Genomic DNA, 27,613 nt, shown 5'->3' with positions numbered 1-27,613 from the left:
CCATTGGAGTGCAAATAGTTCAATCCCTGCTAGGGCTGATGTCACTGAACTGAGTGCATTTAGGATATGCATCTCTATATTCACTTTATTTGGAAACTGACATATATATATACTCAAAATTATATATAGATATATATATATATGAGGGGAAAAAAAAAGATCAAAGGCATTTTTCTTCCTAAATAATTTGGGTGTCTTTTTCCTCTGTTTTAGTCAAATATATGAGAGTAGTTTATATATTGGTTTAGCTGGAGTTGCCAAACTTGGCTGTATATCTGAGCAGTCTGGATGAGAAGCCTTTGCAACTGATATTGTCCTCAAGCAGCTGATCATCAGAGCATTTCCTTCCCCTACCCAATCCAGCAAAATGAGCACATCCAGCAGGCAGAGCTCTTCTACGTCTATGGTCAACAACTTGGCCAAAATATTCGATCCAAATGCTTTGCAAAACCAAGGGCCTGATAATGGAATGGAACCCCCCCAGATTCTTCACGTTGAAAGCAGTGATGTCAGCACATCTGAAAGTTTTAACATCATGGATATGAAGTTTGCGTCCCTTGAGCAGAAAATAGATAAGCTGTTGATTCTGCAAGACAATGTTCTTAAGAAGCTTAACAGCGTTTCCCAAGAAATCTGTTGCATTGAAAAAGACATTGAGATTGTAAAGGCGGAAACAACTGAACCTGAATCAAGGATGGAAAGAAACAAAAGTCTGAGAAGTAATGACATGAAGAGGCTTTGCCTTAAAATGAAAAAATCTCTTTCTCGTATGAACAGGAATGCGGAGCAGCAGGTTAAAAGACTAGATGGACTGGAGCAAAGTGTTTCTGGATTACAGAAGCTTGTAGGGCCTCTGGTGGAGAAGGTTAAAACATTAGTAATTCGTAATTGGAGTGTAAAACACCATGTTCAAAAACGTAAACTTTGCAAGGCAGGTGATTATGCAAAAGGAGCTGGACATGTTTTTAGGATGCACATTTTCTCAGAGACAACAGCTGATGCCCTGCTCAAGAAGAAAAGTGAAAAGGTGAGCCCAGGTTTGTGTTTCATCCTGTTAGGAATCATTGCAAGCTAAAGATATGTTCTGCTATGTGCTTAGCTTTTTTGTTTCACTAACACATAAGAGGAAACAACCAATAACCTCTAAAAATGAAAAGTATTGGAAAAAACTGTGGAAGTTTCACTGGAAAAGATAGAAAATCTGCTGAGTGATAAATACTTTCATTTTTTTTCAACTAATTCTTTAGAGTTGTCGAACATAACTATGGGTCACTGACATGGGTAACAAAGATTGACACACAGCTCAGGAGGCTGGGGTTCTGGCCATACATTTTACTATAATCCTCTCTGGATTTATAATTATCTGGGAGAATCAAGTTGCAGCATGTTATTTGCAGTGGGGACTAGAGCGTTGTGAAGCTACTAAAAATCCTTCTTGAGTCAGGGCATGTACATATGAATGTTGTTTATTTCAAAGAACATCTTAAGTGTGCTGTTCTGATCTGGTATTTCTGTGGCCATGAGTGGGGAGGGGAGGATTTCTAAACTAGGATCTGAGGTAGGGTTACCGTAATTGGAGCTGCAGCTTGTGTAAACTTCCTCAGGGGAAAAAATGCCTGTGTCACCGTAACAGAAATTTCATCGTGTTCTTTACAGGTCAGATTAAAATCCACAAAAATCCCGTGAAAGGCTCCATTGATTATAATAGGCTCTTATAAGGTAGTTTGACTATTCTTTGTTTTGTAAAGAAGCCAAATAGCATTTGAAATTTAAAGGATTTCTTCTGACAAAGTATGTTAATATTTAATTAACCTACAGTGAGCCAAAAAAGGTTGTCTTTCATATTTTCTTCCACTTTGCTTTGCCTCCCTTTCCCTCCGCCCCCAAAAAAGAAGTCACAAACAGGCTTTACTCTTTGATTAATTTAAAGAATAATTGTTGAGTTTGTTTTTCTAAAGTTTTTGATTAGGAAAACAACATGTGAAGGTATTATTGGAAATGTCATTTGTTGAACAAAGAAGCACCCGATATTACTTAGACTGCTCAGGTCATCAAGCCAGGTGCTTTTCAGCTTGGTTACTCTTAATCAGCCCACTTCTCAGGTAGACCAGAATCATTTGAGCCATTGTAGGCAACTATAAAAACAGAAGTCAGTGCTGAGTAGCAGCAGAGAAGCATCTGGTAAAGCTCTGTCAGCTGAACTGGCGGATCTACCACTATATAAACATATAAAATGTGCAGCCTTATTTCCAGAGCATCATTAACTGAAGGGGAAAGCTGCTGCTCTGCCAAAGGAGACTGACAACAAAAGTGGTTTCTACAGGCCCTTCTTGAACATCAGATTGGACTGGTTTCTATCTGTCTCAGTGAAATTTCATGTTCATCTAAACTATTTATAAATATAAACCGAATCAGTCCTGGAATGCTAATGAAATGGCAGCTCCTGGAGGTCTGAGTAGGTGCAAGGCTCTCCTTGCTAGAAATTCAACATAAGAGAAAGGAGGGGACTATGCAGGATTTGCCAGGTTTGTGTGAGCCAGTGGGTGTAGTGGAAGAGGCAGGTCAGAGGAGGAGGCCAAGCTCCTGGCAGGCCAGAGGGGAGCCAGAATGGCAGAGATGCAGTGCCAAGTGGAGAGTTCAGAGCTACAAAGGGCCTGGAAGTGGAACATGATGGAAACAGAGGCAGCCTACTTACAAGGACCCCAAGAGGAGAGGGACGAGCAGAGTCTCTGCATTTTCCAACAGCAGCTACATTTGTAATCTGTTCACTGATTCACTTTTGTTGAGGCAGACTCTTGGTGATGTTGAGCGGACTTCGTAGAAGCTTGTCTAGTATGTGGGCTTAGCAAAGGCGGCGCAAGCATGTCTGGAATCACACTAGTGATATTATTAAGTTGTTAATATTTTGTTTGGTTTATGAGATAGCATACATATGTTAGCTTGTCATTACCTTCCTCTCTGTGCATTTGATTTATTAGTAAAGGACCATCATAAAATTACCAAGCTATCTTGTGAACAACAGCTGGCTTTAGTAAACACTTAGTCATCTTGGATTTAAATAAAAACAGACTTGAAGTCAGCCCTGCATCAAGAATAATGCAGAATGGCATGATATTCTTCAGCAGAGACTGCTGAGCTTGGCTGCCAGCTTAATAGGAGCCCATATTTACTGGTGTTCATGGCAAAGAAAGTCTCCTTTGTGTGATGGAGTAGTAACAGCATTTCTGAGCACATTAGTGGAAAAACTGGTCCATGAGACACTGTGAAGTTGCTTGTGTGTGCCTCTGCCTGCCGCATATTCAAACTGGATTTACAAACAAAGTGTTAAATTGTGAGAAAAGCAGAAAGAAAAGCAAAGGAATAGAGAAATAAGGATTTCACCCTTGAAGAGTTTTACACCTGAAAGGTGCCACTGGTACCTGGTGGCATAGCAATGAACAGATCTATCTGATTATGCAGAAGTCATTCCTTGCTTCTGTTAATACAGTTCTTATCACTGTTTCCAGACCCCACCTGATGACAGCTTTGACCCTGCAGAAATGCATGCTGCCTGGCAGTATGACCAGTGTCTCTTTTATCCCAGGTGAACTCCACATGGCAACACTGAGCAGCTCTTCAATGACTTTAAACATACACAGTCCTATTCTGTTTCCTTACAGCCCTGAACAAGGTGATCCATTCACTACAGTTAATTTGGAAGGACAGTACCCACTTCAGTGCATTGCTGGAGATGGTCAGATGTTTTGGATGATGTGTCTGTCATCTACCCCACTCCAGCTACAAGCAAATTGCATCTCTTAGTTCTAGTGACTAAGATGTCTGACAAAAACTTGCCTGTCCCAGCCCAGTTCTGCAAAATAATCCAATAATTCTTAATTACTAGTAGATAGCACAATAGGTGGCTGTGGATACATCTGGATAAGGAAGCGGATTGTGCTTATGTACTATTTAATCACCTGCCTTCCCATCCTTTCCTCTCTAGAGAGGTGCTGCTTTTTGCTTTATTAATTGTAGGATTCTTTTTTAATTTTTCCTATCTGATTCGTTTTACAGAGCTGAATTAAGTAGAGAGCAGTGGAAAAGGCAGAATAGCGGGAAGGGAAGAGGAGGAATGAGAGAGAGGTAAAGAAGGGGTGATAAGAAGCTGGGGTGTATAATCTCTCTTCTGGCTTCAGCAACATTGGGACAGTTTCCCGATCATACACTCCACTTTTTGTGCTCTTGTAACATATAGGGATCGCTCTCCTCTGAAGCAAAATTTCTGGTTTCCTGCCTTTTATTGCCGTCCTGAAATACCTCCACTGCCTTGTACAGGAGGTTAGTTTATTTCTGTCTTGGGTCGGAGTTATAATATTGTGTAGCCTGCAGACACTTCATGCTTTGTCAGTGCTGCCAAATGTCTCCAAGCCGTTTTCCACTGAGTGTAGCGTGACCCTATCACCACATGGCTGAGAGAAGTAGCATGAATTACTTGTCATTTTAAGTTATTTTCTCACTACTACCACCCAGGGAAATCAGCAGTTCTACAGTAAGGGTCTTTAAAAGTCTTGAGGTTTTCCTCAAATTCACCTTTTTAAGTAGTCTGTGATAATCCTGTTGCAAAATAACTCCGTAACTCCATTTTCAGTCTTATTTCTTCCACTTATAAAGAAAGGGTGTAAAATAATAATACTTCACGTATTTCCTCTAAATTAAACAATTTAGAGATTCTACACTATTAACCTGCAAATACTCACCTGGAGGGACAGAAAGACCCTCTTTTGCAATCGTAAATTTCTGTTGAACTTTCTGTAATTGCCTGCGTGTTGCTGTAACTTTGGTCTCCTGCCATTTCTACAGGCTTTGCCATATGACTAGTAACTGTTAAGAGGTTTGAGGCTGTTTCCCACACTAAAACTACACCAGCAGTAGGAGCTGTGTTTTCTGCTTGAACCCTCTGTTCCTCCCATGTAGGTATCACACTTGAATTGCAACTCACTGTCTGCTTTAGTAGGAGTCTGGAATGAAACTGCTGTTTGCCACCTGTATTTTAAGATCCATTCAGCATCGGTTCACAACTGTTCTGATTCTTTCACTTTGCCTACAAATACTAAGGGGTCCCATATGCATTCTTCTAAGTCTCTCTATATTGGCTGTGTTCTGTGTATTTTTCATATTCTAGCCAAATAGTCAGTAATTTTCATTTTCTGTTTTTATCAGTCTTCAAGAGTTGCTGCTGTCCTCGGTGGTTTTTGAGGGTAGGGGCTTTCTGCAGAATCTCAGCAGATGGGTTCTCTGCTGCTTGGGCAAAGCACGCAGTCAACAGCTTCAGCTGCTGTTACTCCTGGGAATGATCTTCTTCTCCTCAGGACTGATGCCTTTACCTAAATATTTTCTTGGGAGAATTATTCCAGTTTTGAGTGAGCTATAATATGCTAGAATTATAATCCTCTCTGTAGCTTTCACTGTCTATAAAACTGGTATGTTTTCTCCAGATGACATTTTCATCACATTTTCCCCTGTTCTCAGTGTAAGGGAACTGACAGCCATAGGAGGTTTTTCGTGACCTTTCAATTCATAATGCTGTTTAATTTTGCTTTCACTTTTCCTAATAATTTGCTGTTTTCTTTACAGTGTTCTCAGGGTAGGATCCTGCCCTGGGCACTGTTGTTACGGCTTTGTTGTCTTTACAACTCTGAGGAACATGTGGAATCAAAGCAGGCACATCTGATTTCTAAATGCCTGCACGCCACCTTGGATGGGTTATCGGTGTGACATTAATGCCTGTGTGTTTAAGAATTCATTACAGTTCCTTTACAAAACTAGGGAGACCTCATGACGAAGATGATAACTGGCAAGTGCAGGAGGGCAAGGCAGGGCAGGTCATTAGAGAGCAGTCCTGTAAAAAGGTGAGACAGTGGCAGGAAGTGGCAGGAAGAATTTGCCCAGCCAATAGGTCTTTGCCCACTTCAGGCATCTAAAATCCACCTTTTGACATCAGATATCCTAGCCATTTAGTCAGTTTCCAGGTGAGAGCTCCAATCAGTGCCTATCAGAAGTCAGCTATGTCTGGCAGTATTAAGGGCACCATGCTTGAATGCCTCCTCTGGTAGGAGAGTGTCATTACAACTGAATGAGGGGTTTCCGACATGCTTACTTTTGATGGAAAGAGTGGCTGTTCTGGAGCACAATTAATTTGGTGCCATCCTCTGGCATCACTCTGGATTTTCTGCACATGGTTACCAGTGAGAAGGAGCAGTGATGGGTGGCTGGGCAGCAGCCCCAGCAGAGCCTGGGAGGAGTCCCACTGCGTGGTTTATGCCTATGGTTAAAAACATCTGTCATTGATTTGGCTTTCAAGCTGGACATTTTAACTCCTTTCTCAGGTTGTGATAATAGTGGAGCCCCCTTTAGAGGATGGGCCATTTAACGGCAATAGGGAAAATGTGGAGAATTGCACACAGAAAATGTTAGTTATGATACAGGTGCATATGAGGCACATGCACCCATGAAGCACATGGACAGGCATCGCACATGTGAGTACATTGAGCAATATAGAGTAGGGGTAGATATGAGGCTGTCCAATACTGACAATATGACAAGCAGCTGCAATCTCCTGAAGGTGTGTTTGCCTGACATTGCCCCTGATTTGTTCAGGTGAAAAACCCAAAATTGATAGTAACAGCTTGATTTGATTTCCCAGATGCAGTGAAAGGACATGTATCAAAGACAGGTAATGCTGAATGCTTTGGTCTTAGGAGGTGGATTGGTAGCCTCAGATTTGTTGGTCATTATTACAGGCCTCTGTGTATTCCAGAAATATTAATACCAATTGATTTGAGTTAAAAAATATACCAATTGATTTGAGTTAAAAAATATCTACCTGCAAAGCTCTTCTTATGCCTTATGCTGATTCTGTTAAAAGACACAGGCCTCTGTGTATTCCAGAAATATTAAAATTATACCAATTGATTTGAGTTAAAAAATATCTACCTGCAAAGCTCTTCTTACGCCTGATGCTGATTCTGTTAAAAGACACCGACTAAACCTCAAGGCAAAAGTAAAGATGTTAAAAAGCAACCTGTTAGCACAATATGCTGTGTCTTCACCATAGCAGATGGCACGCTCAAGGCCATGGGCTCCATCATAAGCCTGGTTGCATGAAAGCCTTTTCGACTCTTCGGTGTAAGATTCCCTGTGCTGGCAGGAGGAAGCATCCATTCAAAACATGACAGGCACTGCTTCTCCAGTGAAGCAGGTGAGAAGTTGGTAAAGTGAAATGGGGAATGGACAAGGCTTTTGGCTTGGTTGATCTTCAGTTTCTTACCTAGGATGGTGTTATTCTGAGGGATTTTTCAGTATTTAGTATGTGTCTTCATGCAGAGATTGTTACCTCATTACCAGTGTATTTTCAAGTCAGCAGGTCACATAAAAATTCTCTTGTATTTCCTGTTGGGGGAATCATAATTCTCATCTCAGATGTTATTTTTGCATGTGTTCAAAAGATACTTGTGACTTGAGTTTGCAGAAGTAACTTGGTTAATCCAGAAGAATGATTTCTTTATCTAGCTCAAGAGGCTCTATAAAGATTATGGAAGAGTCAAAATCTTTGCCTGAAGATGCCAGCAGTTTGTGTAATGCAGCAAAAAACAATGATACAGAAGCAGATGAACTGCCTGATAGTATAAAAACAGAATTCCCATGTGTACATTCTGTACCATTTACAGGTTTGAATCAAAAATACATGCAATGAATATTTTACATAGCTAGTAGGAAAAAAGGGGTGTATATTGAGGAGGAACACAAAAGGGAAGGAAGGGGGTGGATTACAGCTTTGAGGGATAGCAGAGGAAGCACCACCATGCATGCTGTTGTCCCCAGGTCTCTGTTGTATGTGAGGCATTTTCCTGTGTATCAATGTGGAGATAACTAGAAGCAATCACAGTACCATGCTCAGGTGGCAAGGTCCATGGCTAATTCCTGTCTGTTAGTGAAATGAATTCATTGCAAAGCGCAAGTAACTTAATCATCTGGATAAATGAATGGTGATCAGGTCTTACACAAAACCAGGGTATCCCGCCATAACAAAGCTCTTCAAAGTATCTTAAGAACATGAGAAAAAGACATCAAGTAAGAAATGGGATTTAGGCATATGCAAAGTTTTGTGTCTTGGTATTGTCTGATTGAAGTTGAGAATAATGCCTTGACATTAAATAAAATGCGATGGGGTGATAAAGGACCTCTCACTAAAAGGCTGGGACTGCTTTGTGAGGCCATTAATTACAAAATTTTTTGCAGTAGGAAAAAAAAATCAAAGAGTTTTATTAGGTGAATAAAAAAATTTGAAAGTTAGCTAGGAAAACATTCCAAGGGTAGGACTGGTACAGTATAAAGAAGGAATTTAACTAAATATAGGTCATTAAAAAGGAGTCAGTTGTCTATAAAAAAACATTAATTTCATGCTGCATTTGAAATGTCTGTAAAAATTTATTATATTTTTATATATAATTGCTTATTGCTTAATTTCTGCAGGTTTCTAAACTCAATTAAAAAAAAATTCTGAAAGGTTTTATTTTAGTTTATTTTTTTTTCAATTTGTCTATTGAAGTTTCAATCTCTGGAGAATCATTATTCTGTTATCATCAAGTGGGTTTTTATTCTGTCTTTATTACTTAGGGTCTAGCAATGCTCCATGTGAAAGAATATGTTTAAGTTTGGAAAATGTATTTTTGAAGACATGATATCAACTAGTGTAGGCACAGACACCTTTTTGCTTTAGTATATTTTGCAGGGTCACAATGCAACCTTTGTTATTTAACCCTTTGTGGAATTAAAATGAAAACTTGATTGAAAGCTTTTGGCTTCTATAAATAGAGAAAATGACTGCAGTGCCATTAACCTTATTACACATATTCAAGTCATTTAAGAAAAGGGAAAAATAAGGTGGAGGCATAATTTCCATTAAAAAATATTGATTTCCATCATTTCAGAAATTACAGACTAGAAAAAGTCACGTCACCAGAATTCAGGGAGAATGATACATAAATAAATAAAATCCCAATAGGGATTATATCAAAAAAGACCCTTAAGAAGGCACGGCAATCATACTGAAGAGGGGTGTTATAATGAGTAGTCAGGTGGGATGGATGTCCTTAACAAATCACTACACCTTTCGGATGAGATTTTCAGAAGAGCCTTATGGCCTTGGGTGCTTGCAACATTTGGGCTCTAATTGCAGCTGGCCCAACTGCATAGGGTCAGATGCCATAGAAGCACATGACCCTGAAAGACTACCAGGAGGGCTTTGTGCCTCCTGTGGCCTGTCTGGGAGGGACATGTTGATTTCTGTCTGCTCCAGACAGCCTGGTTCAGTCCCACCCTTCACAGGGAAGAAATAATGAGCAAAACTTCATGTTTTTTATTGCTGGGTCAAGGTTTGACAAGTTGAAGTCACATGTTGCTACAAGTAACAAAACATGGAGAAAACTGAGATGCTCATGTGTAGACTACATGTTTCTACAAATAGTCCCATGTCCAGTCCTTGTATCTGTAGTTCTTATTCTAGTGCACTGTTGACACTATTTTTTTGCAGACAGCTCATTAATTGATTCTGAAAGATGCCAATAAATGTTTTATTTGTATTCTTTTTCTTTTTTTTTTTAATTTAAATTAGTATGAGCTCCTGCTGCTGTTAAAAAGTAAGAGATCAGAAATGATGCTTTAATAAGCACTGCAGTAATTTATGTAACACTAGGGCAATTTCAGTTATTCAGCATCGTCCAGTGTTCCTTCCCTTAGACAGATTCTCAAAAGCTGGCTTCTGTATTTCACACCTGCAAAATACAGCAATATTTAGTAGGAAGTTCTGTGTGCCTGCAGTTAATTCTGAATGCAGAAGTGAAATCTGGCCCTGTGCATCAAAGAGTCTAGAGGCCATTTCTCTCTTTCTGGTTATTTGCTCAGCTGACTGTATTTGATTTGAGCTGATGTCCTCAGTGGTACAGTGAGGCTGAAATACTTACAGGAATCTGAGTGCATTACTAATTGAGGTCACACTGCAGAACATATAAGTCTGAGGATTTTTCCTACTACTTTTAGTGCTCTTCACTATTAAAAAGCCAGAATGAGCATTATTTGATTCCCTGTGATCTATCTGGAACCATTACATTTATATTTAAGTTCCTTGGGAACAGGGCTCCAATTTATGTTTCAAGGGTACTTACCAAGTTGTATTTAGGCCTTTTTCATTTTGTGGCTTGCAACTTCCTGGGACAAACTGCATCCCAAATAGTTGTCAGTTGCAGTTCTGATGCTCATGTTACAGTTTCTTTTTTCCCTTGCAGATCAAGGTTTTCCGAAAAGTCCTGCTGAAATCCTTTCATGCTGTTTCATCCAATTTTCCTCAACTCTTTTTGCTTCTTTGCTTTCTTTCCCTTGAACTATTTGTAGCTGACACACATTGCTTTAATTTCATGCTTATTTTCCATATAGTCTGATGAAATTGAAACAAAAAAATAAAAAATCATAAAAAATGCAGAAAGCTTTCCAGAACAAATGTTTAGTAATAGGACTGTTTCATGCTCGGAATACAATATGAATAAGCTGTGGGACTGCTTGCATGATAAAAACACTCAAAATTAAGTGCTTGGTCCTGTATATTTTGTTGAAATATGTATTACAGTCCTTCAGGTGGTAGCTCAAAGACCTATTCCAGAGAGTCCTCCAGAGTCTATTCCAGAGAGACATATTCTCTCTGGAAAATATTTGGAGGTATCTGCATTTTTCACACCATGTGGATCTATTACTAATAATGATAGTGTCAGTTTCATAGTACTATGAGAGGAAGAAGGCAGGTGGAAAAGGAGCACTGAGCATTAGCAGGCACCATGGTTTACTGTGGTCACTATCCCACTACAAGTTTAGGAGCAGCCAATTTAAAAACACACTGAGCAAACAGCATAGGAATATGAGTAAATGGCCATAAAGGTAACAGTAACAGCAGTTTTTATGAGGAGCTGGCTTGGTATAAAGCCCTCTAGATGTCACTGTAGCATTGTAAAATGTAGGTAAGAGAGCCCTACAAAACTGACATCCTGTTTTATATGCTCCAGTTACTGGTAACTGTTTCGATCAGCCTGTCAGAAATTATTGGATGATTAAAATTACTGTAACCAGATGCTGATTAACAACAAAACTTTTTGAAATCTGTCAGTAAGACTGTTACTGAACATTTTACTAGAACACTAAATAGTCCTAGCTTTGGTTTAACTAACCTAATTTTCAACAGCAAAAGCTAGTGCAGGGCAAAAGCTCATTTCTGGATGTTTTTCTGCTTTAAGTTTCTGAGGCTCAATCCTGATCTTTTCTTGTGTTTATGCTAACACTGATGTCGATTACAGTTGAGATAATTTCTCTTTCTTTACACTGATACCAGTCTGATCAGCTTGGTAGTGATTAAAATGAAGACCATAATTTATAAAAAGAACATGAATTAGAACACAGAGTACTTGGATTTGACAAAAAATAAATCAGTCTGCAATTTCATGTGGAACAGTGCAACATGAATGCTGTATACTTGGACTAACATCAATTGCCTTCTCCACAGGTCATCAAAGAAAAGTCACATGTTAATGAAACGGGAACAAAAGAGAAGAAGCCACCAGATTCAACAGGTTAGAATATTTTTTGTTTCTGATCAGTTTCTAGTTCCTAAGGATACAACTGCACAGAAATAGCCATTACTCTTCTGAATAGCTCCAGTGAAGTTCTTTGGGTTATGTGTGTGCCCATCAGCATGGGTGAGAATTGTTCAAGCAGTATCAACCTACTTTTCTCATGCCTATGTACATAGTGATAAACTGCTCAAAAAATGCATTGCCTTAGGAGTTTATCAACTTTCACTTGGCCGACAATAAATTTGAGTGAGAAAAATGTTTTCCAATGCTGTGTCTAAAAGGAAGACTTTGTGATCTATGATATCCCTGTTTTAAAGAAATAGTCTATTCTTGCTTAGGAGAACTTACACTGACCTTGAAAGTGGGAGAGAAAAGCAAGTGTGCCTGGTTCAAAATGCAACAGAAGTTATGCTAAGTATGCAACCCTACTTTGTTACTGACTATCAGAGAATTACTGACAGATTCCTTTGTAATCTGTTTGCTTACAGAGAGGGCCATCCAAAAGAGTCAGTCCTGCTCTCAGGAAGAAGTTTGTAAGCTCAACAAGGAAAATGCCAAGAGGGAAAGTTCTGTTCTGGTTCGAATGGATCCTTCCAAATGTCATAATGAAGGGCCAGAGGAGAAAGGAGAAAGTTTGGCTTTTGAAAGCTATTCCAAATGTAGGAGAAGCTCTGTTCAGAAATCCATCACTGCAGAAAAACAGCAAGAAGATGTTGTTGATGCTTGTGAAAGGGTAACAGGGCAGGAGGTAGAGAGTGAGCCCCCAGCAGATGGGGAGAGGAGGGAGAAACATCAGGTGTCTGAAGCTGAACAACAAGAGAAGAAGGAGAAAGAAGGGGAGAAAAATGCTGATAAGAGTGAAAAAGATGCTGAGGAACCACCAGCTCCTTCCCAAAATGAAGACGAGGCAGGACAAAGCGATGATGAAGAGGTACCAGAGGGAAGGTAAGGTCTGAAGCTCAGGCTGCACATTAAGCGACCCATGCTCTAGAAAGTGAAGTTCAAGTTTCAAGTCAAAGTGGCTGGTTAACATAAATACTAGTGAAAATCCAGCCCAGTACAAAAGAGTAAAATGAGTTTATGTCTCTGGTCTGAGCTCTAAGCTGAAATTATACTCTTAAAACAATCTACCATACATGGTGCTAGCAGTGTGCTTTGGTTGTTTGCTTGGGAAAAATGTTAGGAACATGGGAATTGTGTTGGACTAGTCTTCGTTTCTGAGGAGAATTCTCCATTGTATTTGTATACTGCAGCATCATATAACCTATGAGCAAAGCAAGGTTAAATGAGGCTGTGTATCAATTGGGAATTAAGTTACTGCAAAATGCAGTTACTTAAAAGATCACATAAACCCACGAAACTTTGCTCAGGCAATTAAACTGATAATTTGTTTACTGTAATTCTTCACTGCATTGATATATAACTCTTCAGTGATGAATCAGTTTAAACTCTCACAAACCTTTATGTACAGATTGAAATTCCAATGCTCTCCCATTGCTTTAAAGATGACATTGATAGGGAAATAGTAAAGTTAGAAGAGCTTAGGTGAGGATTTCAGTACTGGAGAAACACTTTACTGTCATGATTAACTTAGGGGTAATTTTTATTACTCAAAGTGAGTATTAAAACAATTTATTTTACACCATGAAGGAAAATAACCTAATGTTATTTGAATGCAATATACTGTAGGCATTTTTTACCTATGTTTCTGAATTTGCTTTGATTTAATTGTACCCTGCACTAATGCCGTGTTTTGTCCTTGCAGGTGTAAAGGCTGCGAAAAAGGTACAGGAAATTATAGTTGAGTCACCGAGCAGACCTTCCAATTTGAGTATAGTGTTAGCAGTAAGTGTGGATTGAATGATGAAGGCCTAGTCAAAGATGACCACGAAAAGAGCAGGGTAGATGCAGAAAGTGCTGATGGCACATGTAGAACTAAAAAAACCAAGCTCTTACAGGAAGTATTCCTAAAGGCAAAGCATTTGATTCCATTGTAATGATCAGAGAGACATCTGTAGAAGAGAATGATTTCATGATTGTAATTAGTAGGGGGAAAAGGTGTGCATGGTAGCTCTAACAGGAAGCAATTGTTCATGGGCCATATCCTAAGCTGATGGGAAATAACACGGTTCTGTTTGCTGCCATCTTAGAGGCTTCAGTTCTGGCACAAACTAGTCATGACTGATGTGCTTCTGCCACAACGACTCCACTAATACTATCCACTTTCCCTCTTCTTTTAACAATAGAGCTAAAAGTCCTAAGTTTATACTGATGGGAGAAATTTTGTCATCTGTGGCAAAATTGATTGACCCGTGGAAGTGCTGAGAACATGTGTTAACACAGAATCTGCAATGCTCTGGGTGTAGCCTGCAAAGCAGCTTGCTCATATTTGTACTATTGCAATCTGAAGTGAGAACAACTGCAGCCTATAAAATAAAGAAATACATATTTTTGTGTGGAAGCCCAACTGAAGCTGTTGAACACTCAGAGAAATGTTGTTTGTGCACCAAACTCTGAAGCAGTGCTCACCAGCATAAGGCAGAGATTTCTATTATTAGACCTCCAGCTTGAGAATTTCACTGCCTATCCTTGTATATGAAATGATGATACATGAGAGAATGGCATGAAGGATTTGAAGTTGTATGTGTGTGCATGTGCATGCATAGGACTGAAAATTAATTGCTTTGCTTTGGGAATGGGAGGACAGTAGGAAATAGAAACATTTCTTAAATGTTTGTGCTAGGCTCTTGTAGCAGGAAACAGTAGATAGTGTACTTAAAATTTAAACTCCATAACCTGTCCTGAGCTCTGGCACATTATTAAGGATAACATTAAGGTTAAGAGTGTCTCTCTTGGAGCGTCTTTAATCTGTAATAGGAATTCATACTTGAATAGAGAGAAATCCCTTCTGGTGAGCAGGAAAAAAAGTAGAGGGTCTGTCACTGGGAAAATCTTGACGCTTAAAACTTAGACATAGTTTCAAAGAGGCACTCTGGCCTCTGTAGAAGAACACATCCTTGCTCAGATTTTGGTAACATTTGGGAGCTGAGCTTTCAGAGAGACATTTTCTTCTGTCACTTACATGCCCTTGGAGTCTGTGTGTGGAAATTCTGCCTTTAGGGTAGAGGTTTTCTTGGCATTTTGTTGGTCTCAGTAATACACAAAGGCCCATACTTAAGGTTGTGCAGTTCAAACTGTGCAGAATCCCAAGTAAGTGGCAAACTTCCAGAAGCCCCAGCTTTTCACAATTCCTTGACCATGAACTAACTTCCTGACCATGTAAGTTATTAACACTGTCAAAAAAAAAATATTCTAGGTACACAGCTGGTGTCCTGAAAAATGGACATTCACTGTGAATAAGGACAATCTACTGCTACATTAATGACCAAAGTGTTCCTGCCAGCTACATGCTGTCATGGGTTATATTTGTTTGTGTTTTTAATCATTTTCACTGGAGTAATGAATGGTTTTAAAATTGCTCAACAAGCCTCACACAAAAGGGAGCCGGCATTCCAAACCAGAGAGCTCATATTGAAACACTGGGGCTCTAGCCCTCCCAACCAGTTGAAGAAGTATTTGTCACCTTGGTCAGCCAGAGGTCACTCTTGGGGATATCAATCAAATGCAAAACAACGTGGGTATGAAATTGAAGTCACAACACCCTGCAAAAAATCCAAAGAGAAATTAGGCGTGGAGGGCTGGTCTCCAGCAGGGAATTTGACATCGGGAAGTCAGAATGGCCCAGCATGTTGAGGTCCAGACAATAACACCAGAGACCTGCATTTGTGCCGAAACTCCATAGCTGATGCAATGTGTTCTTGGGAACCTGTCCCTTCTCTGTGCTCCTCCTTACCTTTTTACCTGCCATCTTTTTTTAGCAACAGAAAGTCTTCAGAGCAGCATGTGACAGTTACCATGTGTCCTACCATACCGGGTTCCGAGCCATACTGGACATCCCAGGTGCAGCCTGCCAGGGTGAAACTCCCTCCTGTTCACAAGCGATAAATGTGTTTTTAAAGGTTTTGACCATGCTGTGGAAAATGACAAGTTTTGTCAATCAGTAGAGGAGGGGATTCTTCACTATGAAAAGCAACACCTGGAAAGTAGCCTCTTTTAGTTGGCCTAGAGCAGGTCTCTTCCTACCTGACTGGAGAATTACAGTACACAGTCAACTACTAACAGTCCCTGAGGGGGCATGGAGGGGTAATCAGAGAAAAAGCCAAATTCGTTCCAAGCAAATTGCTGAGGCCATTTGTGGACATGAAATTACATTGGTTTAGTCTAGCAGTCTTCATTTTGCCTCTTGCTACTGTTATGCAGAAGATGGCAACTTAATAAAAAAGTCCTTGTCTTAGTAGTGTAGCTCCCCAACAACACCCTGCCTTCTGAGCCAGAGCTCTTGGATTAAGCCCCTTCTTCAATAACAGAAAAAGGCTTGTCTGTAAAACTTATAGGAGGTGTATTCAGTTCTTAAATGAGCTTAGCTGAGGAAAAGAGGGACTAAAATATGAGATAGACAAGTACTGCATGTGACCGCTATTATGCTATCTGTCTGTTTTTTCTTTTGTAGACAGTAGTCCTACTCCACCAGCACCATTTGATCACCGGATTGTCTCAGCCAAAAGGGTGGGGATCAGCAGTTATTATAACGTCAGTGAGAATGAAATCCTGGGAGGGTAAGTCAGATGAAACCAATCAATATGGAAAACAGGGCATAAATTTACAGACAAGCATGCTGGAAGGTGAATGGAAACAACATGCCTCACCAGAGCCAAAGTCATCAAAGTCTAAGCTCTAATAGTGCTTTAGAAAGGGGTGAAAATGGGAGGCTGACTTGACTGTGTGGGTGAATTTTGGCTTAAGCTTTGGCATCAGCAGACTTGGTTTATATTGGGTATTGTTCTAGGTCAGCCAGCTGCCCTCAGGCTTTATGACGGTGCTCCTAGGATGCTGTAATGCTTTTACCTGGTTGCAGCCAGCAGGACGTAGAGGCATGTTGTAGTCTTCTTTCTCTCAGTAGGTTCTGTCCCTGAAAATGCATGCATGTTTTCAAATAGATCAGCAGGCTAATCTGACAGGCCGTGTAGTTTCATTATTGCTTATGCTGACATTGTTTAGGAAAGAGTAATATTGACATTTCTGATGGCAGTATGGTCTTGGGTAAAGCGTTGTTTCATCAGAAGATCATAGATTGCTCACATAAGCAAGTTGTTATCCTGACATTATGTTGACTTCTCCAGGATTAGTCATTGCATGTTATGAGGTGAGTAAAGTGAATCACAGAAGTGGGATAGTATCAGATAGCACAATGGGTGATGTTGGTGTGCATAATTGAGCAGTAGCAAATCTGATCTACACAACAAAATAGCAATAGAGTAACTGAAATGGAATTTAGTAGGGAGAGGATAATTTCTGATGTTTATAGCCTAGTTTACATTCAGGGATAGCATCAGTACCGCTGGCTGATTTTTTTTTTTTTTTTTTCCCTCTTTCCCTCCTCCCCCTCCCCCCCTCTCCCCCAGAGGACGATTTGGTCAAGTGCACAAATGTGAAGAGAAAGCAACAGGTCTCAAGCTAGCAGCCAAAATTATAAAAGCAAAAGGTCCTAAACAGAAGGTTGGTAGAATGTGACTTTAGTCTTTTGTTCCCCAATGGATCCCACATCCTCACTGCATGCTTTCTACACAACAGACCATGGACAAGTGGCTCACAAGCCATCACACTTGTAGGAGCTGCTGGATTGCCATTGGCTCTAGTTCTGTTTCCTTCTCCAGAACTTCTAGTAACTCATCAAAGTCCTCTTTTGGGATTTTTCTCTCTTACATTTTCCAACTTTCTTTTCAGCATTTTGTGTCATTTTGGCTTTCTTTTTTAACTTTCTGCTGTTAATTCTATTACTGTTTTCCTTAATGGCGAAAACATCTGTCAGGTCTGTGACACAGTGTTATTCCCTCCCAAGCAGACTGTAGCCTTTGTTGCAAAGACTTGATGTCACAGTGGGAGATGCTGATAACAGGCACGATCTGGGTTCCTCACATCAACACAAATACAGATGAGAAGAATTCATCTGACCTGTTTTGCAAACTGCATAGCCATCTGGGGCTTGCTTTCACAGGAAAAACATTCATAGCATGATTCGTGTGACAGCAGTGACACTAATGGCACTCAAGGGTGAGATTTGTCTCAGCTAACTGGGGTTGCCAAGGGCAAAGCTGATCACCAAGAATCCCCTTCTAGTCAAGAGAGCGAGACTGACACACCAGAGAATGATTCAGCCCATCCTAAGCTGCACATCTGAAATAGGCTGAATGGAGGTAGCAGTCTCTCTCCACTGACTGCAAAGGGATGTTTTGAGGACTGTTCTGGACTTTTCCTACACAGCTTGATTTTGTATTCCTACAGCTTGTTGAACCAAGTCCTATTCTGCTTCTCTCTTTTCTTCACATCCCTGAGAAGCCACCACTTGTCCATATGGTCTCTCCCTTCCTTCTCCCCCCAGATAACTTATTACTGAAGCAGTCCCCCACTTGAGCTCTGAGTTCAGCTTAGTAGTTCCTATAGCCTTGACATCTACCACTGCAGGAGTAATCAAAGAAAAACTGTGTGTTTGGTTGCCATGAGTGAAAACATGAAGATAGTGTAGATGTCTGGTTCCGACTATGTCCTGTTTTATGCAGCTTTCTTAGAGAAAAGCTTTCTGAAACAATACTCATGACTCTTTACAGGATGAAGTAAAGAATGAAATCAGTGTCATGAACCAGCTGAATCATGTGAACCTCATCCAGCTATATGATGCCTTTGAATCTAAAAATGACATTGTACTAGTCATGGAATAGTAAGTGTGTTCTTTTCTTTCCCATTCTGTCTTTACCATTTTACTAGAGTTGTCAATTTCCTTCTTACTTTCTCCAGAAATTAGAGCTTCTTACAGGTGGAAAGAACATATGAAAGATGTTCTCAGGAATAACAACAACAACAAAAATTAAAGGGAATTTTTTTCCAAAGCAGCCATTTATGCATTTTTTCCACTGATGTGCTCCATTCATATTATATACCTGCCTTACTGAATTTGACTGTAAAGTGTTAAAATAGTCAGTAGCATAAATTCTGTATTACTCTAACTGTATGGGATTGGATTTGGACTTGGTTACCAATTTACTGTCTTTCTCTCATCAGTGTGGAAGGAGGAGAGCTGTTTGACCGAATTATTGATGAAAACTGCAATTTGACAGAGATGGATACTATCTTGTTCATAAAACACATCTGTGAGGGAATTCAGTACATGCACCAAATGTACATTCTTCATTTGGATCTCAAGGTAGAGAATTGAGATGTATGTTTTGTGCAATAACATCTGTGGAAATTCTTATTCTTAATGGTAAGCCATACAGCTTAGATTCCCATGGCAGAAACTACAAAGGGTCTTATTCTGCTTTCCTTAGACCAATGTGTATTTACTTTAACCACATTGAGATCAGTTAAATTACTACAGGAGTAAGTAAATTAGACAAGAACTGTGGTCATACGTCATGAAGCCTCATAGCGCTTGAATTTTCCACAGACTGATTTTACAGAAAGCCAGCAGCTGACTACAAGTATCTTGCTATTTTCAACTTTGATATTTGGATCTCAAAATAGTATGCATATCTTATTTAATTCAACTGCACAAGATCTCTGTTTTACATGTAGGCCATAGGGTTGCAATTGTCTCAGTTTTTTACCATGCAGAAACCAAGGCATGAGTGAGTGGAACTAAATTCAAGGGTCATTCAGGATCAGTAGAAGTCCTCACATGTTTCTGAGGACTACACTATTCTGTTGTAGTCATGAAAAGGCAGCAATAGATAGCCAGCTTAAGAGAAAATACATTAAAATGTACTTGCTGAAATGAAAGGAATAAATAAAAATAGTCAGTGGCTGATGTAACAAATGCAGAACATCAATGTTGGGTTAGGCAATAATTGCTACTGTAGCTGAAAGCCCAGAGAAGGGTGGCAGGTTGCCATGTACTTGCTTAGTTATCAGAACTATTCAGCTATATACACGAAAAGGCCCCTCACTTATTTTTAAAATCCAATCCACCAATTGCAAATTCTTACTTTGGTTAACTGCCCCCCCAACACAACCAGTTTGTTGTAAAGGTATTTTTTCAGTAGGCTGTATATTTAAGTTGTCTCTTTCTTCTTTAACCCAAGTTTTTATCAAATAATAGGCTCGTTTCTTACCTCTGTTCAGTGCAGGAATAAAATGGGATGATGTCTTTAGTTTTATGACTGGCTGTAAAGCTTCCTAGTGATCCTTGAGCTTTGCAACAAAGCAAAAATATGCAAAAAGTGCACTAGACGGTTTTCTCTTTGGTGAGATTTTTATTACGGCTGCTGGCTTTGGCTTGTAATTACTGGGTTAATATAGTACATCTTTAATGTTATTAGCGTATATATTATTGCAGTGGTTAAGCAAATGAGCAGATGCTTGCTGGGACCTGCTTCAGTTGCTGTTCAATGACCAGACTCACTTTTCTCTTTTTTTTATAAACATCCAATTACCTAAGAAACCTGTCAAGCAGAAGTTTGCATGGTTCTTTGGGACACATTAAGTATGACCTTGGAGATGGCACAGTTTTAATATGAGGTCAAAGAACTGACAAAAAGATACATATACAACCCAAGAAATTCTTCCCAGCGACTTCTTTTTGTGTGCTTGCCAGCTATGGCTTCTCCCTTCTGTTTTGCTTGTTCATAGATTGCTGTCAGTAACAAATGAGTTTGGGAAAGAAAGCTTGAAATTGAAAGAAAATCATCCTGACCATAATCATCCAGACCTCAGAAACTATGGACATCTGGTGTTTAAAAGTCCTATGGTGTTTAAAAGTCCAACATGTAAAATGAATTAGCAATGGTGACAAAGGTTAACTAATGTTTTAAGTGTTGAGGCCTGTTTTGTTTCAAAGAGGATTCAGTGAGCAACAAGACAGAGTAGCTATAAAACTGCTGGCAGTGAATATGAGACTGTATTTTAGGTATTTACATTTCAAAGACAATTGGCTAAATTCTGTTCTCAGTCCCTTCTGTATGAGTTTGGCGTAATCTAGGAAGTTAGTGGATTCCTGCCAGGGAAGTGAAGAACAACATTTGACCTTATGCAAATCCCCAGAGGGATTTAACCTGTGAATCCTACCTTTTGCTAAAATATATGAGAAAAGCATAAAGTTGACATGACTAGCTTAATATATCAGTGTTCAAGCAATTACTTCAGAACATTTGTGAACTCAGAAACTTAAAGCTGTAAGACAAACTTCAAAGCCCAAGAAATTATTATATTTTTTTTAATCAGTGTCAGCTTATTAAGGTCTTAAAACCACAGTGCCAGCATCCTGATACCTGACTTTGGAAGTCTGCAAGGTCCATCTCCCTCCCCCTATTTAGTTCTTTATCTGAACTGCTGCCTTATGTCAAATTGAAAAGATAAGGGGAAGGAAAAGCAATTGCAAGGCGCAGAACACACGACCCCAGCTGTTGTGTGATAGCAGGGGGGTACCTATGCAGAAAAATCTGAACAAGAAGGAAAGCAAAAATTGCTTATAAGATATTTGCTGTGGTTTTAGTATTTTTCTCCCTACGGTTTTCTAGAAGCCCATTTTTTGATGCTTGTTTCTCACTAAAGTATTTTTTGCTTTCTCTTTGCAGCCCGAGAATATCCTGTGTGTGAACAGAGCAGCAAATCAAATAAAAATTATTGATTTTGGATTGGCAAGAAGGTACGTGCATGTGTTCTTGCTAATCGTAAGTGAATTAGGAAACAATGAAAAAGGTCTTGCGTCTCTGCAATGGAATTTAATACATAATGATCTCCTGCTGCTCTTAGGACAGATTTAGCATGTCTCTTTTAACCAGGGTTATCTTTTAATAAGGATCGTTTGGAGTAAAAAAGATTTGTTTGAAGCCTTTTTTTTTTCAGGTAGAAGGTTGAAAGAGGGCTGATTCTGACTTAAGCATGCACATAAGTGTCTTGGAACCGCTAAAATGGACAAAATCAGTGGTACATCTTATCTGGTCTCCTGTCTCCAATATTATGAGATTCTTCAAAAAAGAGTGTAAGAGACCATGAAGGACTGTTACAACATATCCCATGCTATATCACTTTCTAGTTTAATTAGGTACCATAACTTCAGTGAAGGATTTACTGGTTAAAAATTCCGTGCCTATGATATGGAGAAGTCCCCAAACGATGATAACAGCTGTTCTGAGGAATCCTTGAAATCTGAGTATCTTCCTTTGTTATAGTTGTTCAGGTTTGCCCTAAAGTATGATAAGAAGCTTGCAAATATTTTTCATTCTATATATGGGTATATTTATTTTTAATTTGTACCTCTGTCTGTCCTTGTTTTCCTACTGAATTTCCTGTATGCTTCTGAAATCCCTCCAAGTACTAGACAACTTACGAGATGCAACTTTAATTAGATCTGTAATTGATGTCTTCTGTTAATGTTTCCATTTCATAGATATCAACCCAGGGAAAAACTTCGAGTTAACTTTGGGACTCCAGAATTTCTTGCTCCTGAAGTTGTGAATTATGAGTGCGTCTCCTTTCCTACAGACATGTGGAGTTTAGGAGTCATTGCTTATATGCTGTGAGTAGGATTCAGTATTTGCTTTGTAAGCTGTTTCTAGGTTGAACTGAGTCAGTAGTCCAAATTTGTTGTTATATTGGAAGATGGACAAAATCTGTACCCAAAATAGAAAATGTAGGCTTCTTTCCAAATTCTGTATTCAGTATTCTCTCCACTTTTTTAATCACCATCAAGTTTTCTTCTTTGTTTCATTGCACATCTCTCATGACTGAACATCACACTTCCAGAATAACGTAGACTGCTTGGTAAGTTCCCAATAGGTATGTGCAAGAGTGGCCAGAAAATATGACCCACCATGAAAGACAGTAATACTTGGTTTATCAGGGAAGAAGAGTGGTTATTTAAACAAGTAAATAGAAGAGATAATGGAAATAGTCTGGAGACTTTTTTAGACAATAATATGTTGCAAGATAGGCCAGGAATGGCAGAACAGTTGTAAGTGACACATTGGAGGTCATGCACAGAAAGGAGAAAAGATAGGAAGATTGAACATATTTCTTTTTACTTTAGCCTCAGTGGATTGTCTCCTTTTTTGGGTGATGATGATAATGAGACACTCAACAACATCCTGTCCTGTAGCTGGGATTTTGAAGATGAGGAATTTCAAGATGTTTCTGATCAGGCCAAAGATTTCATCTCAAAGCTTCTCATCAAGGATAAATGGTATATAATCCCTCTATCTTTGAAATGTGTGTTCCATGCCATCATGTCATGGTTATGTCACTTGTGCTGCTCTATTGCAGAACTGTCATGACTTAACTATTTTTTTATGTCCACATAGAATATCACAATGCCACTTCATTCATGTTGTTCATTGTATCCATAAAATGCTCTGAAGTTATCTGAATGCATTTTTGCTGTGAAGCAAAATTTACTTACTTTATGGATTAGCTGCCATCTGGCATAGTATACAGAAATGACAGCATTACATGATGGCAGAACATATGACCTACAGGAGATAATTGAATTGTAAGATTCTGGGAAAAACTCTTAATAGAATTCTGGTTTTCCTTTAGCTGGAGATTAAGCGCAACTGCTGCCTTAAAACACCCATGGTTATCAGACCACAGGCTCCACTGCAGACTCCAGGTCTCTAAATTTAAATATCCTTGTGTACTGTAGATCTGCTGTTGCCTTCTTGTGTTGCCACATCACTCTTTGCTTTAACGTTTCTCTTAACTGTTTTTGAATCTTCCTTGCTGCTGCATTTCTTGCCACTGTGAGCCACGTGTGTCCCTTTGCCTTATTTTTTTGTTACGATTTGCATGCTCATACTTGCTCACCAGTTCTTGCACATCTGATAAGAAATATAAGATCATGCAATTACTAAGCAATTTCTTAGCAAAATTAGACCTTTTACAAAATAAGCACTGCATTACCATAGGAAAAGAGTTTTCCAGCTGGGGATGATTCTGGTTCCTGTTTTGAAAACCCTTTCAGATTCTCCTCAAGTCTCCCATGAGTGCTGTTAGATTTCATCCTACCTCTTCCCAAGGGATACCTGTCCAACAGAGCTTGGGACCTCACCCTGTATATATCTTTGTACCTAAGCAGCGTCTTGCCCTTTGAGGGTAGCCAGCTTAGTGGCCAACACAAAAGAAGCAGTTGTTTTTTCACACGAACAATTCAGTTGGGCTGAGCTGGAGGATCAATAAGATTTTAAGTTGTTTTGATTATTCCTCTGTAAAAGTAGTCAGTGAGTTCAGGAGAGCCACACTGTTGATGAGCTTCCTGTTGGCTGATTTTAAGTGAGTCCACTCTGGTTTGGTGGTTCATGAGGAGATAATTTTAAACATGTCTTGTGGTGTAAGCCCAGTTTAAGCCAGGTGTCAGAATCTTTACAGCATTTGAAGTGCAATATTCACTTCCTCCTTTGTTGCAGACAAAGCACACCTATGTTAAATAAAATGCTGCTGTATTGCCTAGGACATCTATAGAATCATAGACTAGTTAGGGTTGGAAAGAACCTTAAAATCGTAGAATCATAGAATAGTTAGGGTTGGAAAGGACCTTAAGATCATCAAGTTCTAACCCCCCTGCCATGGGCAGGGACATCTTGCTCTAAACCAGATCACCCAAGGCCTCATCCAACCTGGCCTTGAGCACTGCCAGGGACGGAACATTCACAGCTTCCCTGGGCAACCCATTCCAGTGCCTCACCACCCTCACAGTAAAGAACTTCTTCCTTGTATCTAATCTAAACTTCCCCTGTTTAAGTTTGTACCCATTACCCCTTGTCCTACCATTACAGTCTCTAATGAAGAGTCCCTCCCCAGCATCCTTATAGGCCCCCTTCCAATACTGGAAGGCTGCTGATACATATCAAGGTGCCTTTTGAGCTGCAGCCATCATTAAGAATTAAGACACCATATCATTAATTAAAAAAATAAGAGCAAAATTTATGATGACAATAAAGCAGGAGTACCTCTACTGATGAGGTGGTGTGGGTTCTGGGCAGGATGGACTGAGTAGCACCCTGACAGCTCTGTCCTTGAAAGATGTTCCTGTTAGACAGAGTAAGAATAACAAAAAGTAGTATAAAATGGGAAATAATAATAATCAAATAAGTTATCACAGTTTTCACTAAAATTTAGTTTTCATTAAAATCTCCCAGAACAGCTATGCCCATGAGATTATTAAAAGATCTGTAAGTGTGCATACACAGTAAAAATCAGAGAGTTTGTCATGGCTCCATATCTCTTCAGGGGGTTTCATAGTGTACAGTTCGAATCCTTTAGTTGGACTCCAGTAAAGCTCCAATTCCTGCCACCTGGGGAAGAAGCTATCTTTTCCAAATGCGGCAAAAACACAGGCTGCTTACCTGCTGTGCTTCTTCCCATCACCAGTTTTCTTCTCGGGGAAACCCTACCCTAATAGAAACCTCACAACTTATGCGTTCCTTTTTAGCTCCTCCCTCGCTATGTTTTGCTCATATTTCTTGTGCATCTTGAAAAATAGCTTTGCTAAACTTGCTGATTTTGCAGTGTTCCGACATTACCTTAAATGTGATTGATCTTCAATTAATACTGCAGCAATGGCATCTTTCTTTATTTTTACCTCCTAGAAGGCGGCTAAAGGTGACTCTGCGTCTCAGCCACCTCCGGCTCAATAACCTATCTGAAAAAGCTGCCAAACAGAAGGTTTGTTTCAGGTCTTAAATGTTTCTTCAGACATAAATACTGCATCCTCTGCAGAAAGGATCAGTGGGCAGCTGAAAACCTGAAAACAAAGTCACTGTCCAAACTGTATTTATTCACCACCACCATCCCTGCTGTTGTCTGGAAAGTATTCAAAATGTAAACTGGCCCTATCACTTAAACCAAGTTACAGCAATGTGCAAAAAACTTCATATGTATGAAGCCATATGTGCTGCAAACCCTGGCCGTTTTAGAGGGAATGGTTATGCTCCCACTGGCTCTCACGAGGCAGAGTTTCACCCAATAATTTTTCAGTGCTGAAAGCTTTCAGGTTTTCATGCTGTGGTTAGGAGTATGGTTTAAAAAGGGTAGAAATATGAAAAGTAATTACTTTTTAGCAGAGACACGAGCCAGACCCTCAGGGCAGCTCCACTAACTGTAGCAAAATGAAAGCAATGTGTCCCCTAAAAGAAGCTGCCCCACAGTTCTGAGGACCCAGTTCTAACAGAGCACTCCTCTGTCCTTTGAGGCTGTAGCAACCCAAATAATTTTGGTAGAGCATCTCTCACTCTGTCATTTTTTTCTGGTTCCCTGTCTTTGCCCTTTCCTTAACAAACACTTCATTAGTGGTTCTCAGGCTGGCTTGGTTGCCTCCCCTGGGGATCAGGGACACTCAATTCTGTTCTCTTGTTCTGACTCTGGTCTTTGACCAAAGCATACTCACTTGGCCACTTTGAAATCAGGCTGCCTCAGGCGGTACAGTATCTCCATAAACCAGTACACTAATTCCCACAGCCACTTTTACCAGCTACCACAGAAACTGGTGCTTCTGTTGAAAGACCATGGGAACCTCTCAAATGTTCTGGGGGCATCTCTGTCCAAAACTCAGTGGAGGGTCAAGAGGTGAATTAGGCTGAGAACACACATACTGTAAAACCATTTCCTTTCTGTTGTGCGTCATGAGTAACAACCAGGATGCCAAAATAAAAGTAGCCCACTTTCCACCACAAGCAAGTTTTTAATGCTGCCATCATCCATCATCTGCTTGGTAGGGCAAGTGATGCACTGGGTTTTGTTTGTAACAGGGTTCGTCCAGAAATGTAAAAAAGTATTGTGAGAGGTTGAAATTTCAGTTCTGTTTTGAGTAAGTGAGCTTAGAACAGATTTTATACAGTGTAATATAGTTACACAGAAGCTATTGATCTTTCAGTGAGCTATCTCAGGGACCTGAAACTGCATTTCTGCGGTACACTGGAGGTCAGTGAGGGTTAAGGTGCCATTATTATATCCTGCTTACTCTCTGAAGCCACATGAATTCTTGATATGGTATTGTCTGATCATCAACCTCTGTCGTGGGAACTCAGTGGGAATGAATACTTCTCTGTGATGCTCAGCATTCATCCCCACTTCACTGGTGGTGGGACAGGTTAGGTGAAGCTTTGGTCCACTCACCTGTGTGTTTCTGCATAGTAATTTTCTAAACAGGTTTTCCTGACTGTTATAGGACTAGTGCTTTTATCTGTATTTCCCATTTCAGCCACAAACTGCACAACAACCAAATGGTGAAAATTCTCCCTCTCTAATGCAGGAAGCACCGTATTACACAGTTTTCTATTACAACCAAAATCAACTTTGAGATAAATTGACCGTCCAACAGCAGTCAAAATTATTTTTAAATAAACTTTTTATAGCTTTGTAACATAGTAACCTACCCATGATCTAACTTGCAGGAAAACCTGGTTTGGCTTTTCCAGTGTTATTTCCTCTGCATGTGTTTTTCTTTTTGGAGTTTATTTGAGTTTACTTAATGAGTAGATCTAAAGTCATAGCAGTGCTTTATTTTTAAAGAATCCCTTTAGCTATTTTTATCAGGCAAGTAGTATGGTTACCACATTCAACCCAAAATAATACACTCAAGCGCCAGTTGATTTAGACCTGGCATTATAAATGCTTGCAGTGGTAACACAAATAAATGGAAAGGTTTGCAGCATGCCTTTTCATGCTGTGATCTGTGTGACAAGAGAGGCAAAAAAACAGAGTAGCTGCATTTCAAGAGAGACCTCCAGGACCATTTCTCCACTTAACAAAGAGGCCTTGTCTTTTTAATATCTCACAAATAGGTGGCTGCAAGAACCCTTTGTAAGCAAGAAGCTTCAGCGCTGCTTTTTTTTCTTATGCATGAAGAAACCACC

The 27,613-nt window shown here is 39.7% G+C and overlaps 1 protein-coding gene across 5 annotated transcripts in view; it reads left to right on the top strand.

The window, feature by feature from the left end:
* MYLK4 (myosin light chain kinase family member 4) overlaps nucleotides 1-27,613 on the top strand; it is a 57,847-nt gene that overhangs the window by 24,957 nt on the left and 5,277 nt on the right. Inside the window, exons 1-13 of one of the 5 annotated variants that reach the window (XM_061346626.1) lie at nucleotides 168-1,027; nucleotides 11,585-11,651; nucleotides 12,143-12,599; nucleotides 13,420-13,439; nucleotides 16,225-16,330; nucleotides 17,177-17,270; nucleotides 18,380-18,489; nucleotides 18,831-18,972; nucleotides 21,341-21,411; nucleotides 22,156-22,284; nucleotides 22,795-22,947; nucleotides 23,301-23,373; nucleotides 25,352-25,424. In XM_061346626.1, the coding sequence (XP_061202610.1) occupies nucleotides 368-1,027; nucleotides 11,585-11,651; nucleotides 12,143-12,599; nucleotides 13,420-13,439; nucleotides 16,225-16,330; nucleotides 17,177-17,270; nucleotides 18,380-18,489; nucleotides 18,831-18,972; nucleotides 21,341-21,411; nucleotides 22,156-22,284; nucleotides 22,795-22,947; nucleotides 23,301-23,373; nucleotides 25,352-25,396 (2,127 nt within the window). In that variant the 5' untranslated portion in view covers nucleotides 168-367 and the 3' untranslated portion in view covers nucleotides 25,397-25,424. Of the gene's footprint in view, nucleotides 1-167; nucleotides 1,028-11,584; nucleotides 11,652-12,142; nucleotides 12,600-13,419; nucleotides 13,440-16,224; nucleotides 16,331-17,176; nucleotides 17,271-18,379; nucleotides 18,490-18,830; nucleotides 18,973-21,340; nucleotides 21,412-22,155; nucleotides 22,285-22,794; nucleotides 22,948-23,300; nucleotides 23,374-25,348; nucleotides 25,436-27,613 lie in introns of those variants that run through there. The other 4 variants (XM_061346627.1, XM_061346624.1, XM_061346625.1 and 1 more) reach the window with 4 other exon arrangements.

This window comes from Neopsephotus bourkii, unplaced genomic scaffold (assembly GCF_033783945.1).
Source record: "Neopsephotus bourkii isolate Nb327-2 ecotype Australia unplaced genomic scaffold, CSIRO-AGI_Nbou_v1 NB_272, whole genome shotgun sequence".
Lineage (NCBI taxonomy): Eukaryota > Metazoa > Chordata > Aves > Psittaciformes > Psittacidae > Neopsephotus > Neopsephotus bourkii.
This window is presented reverse-complemented; position numbering and strand designations above follow the sequence as displayed.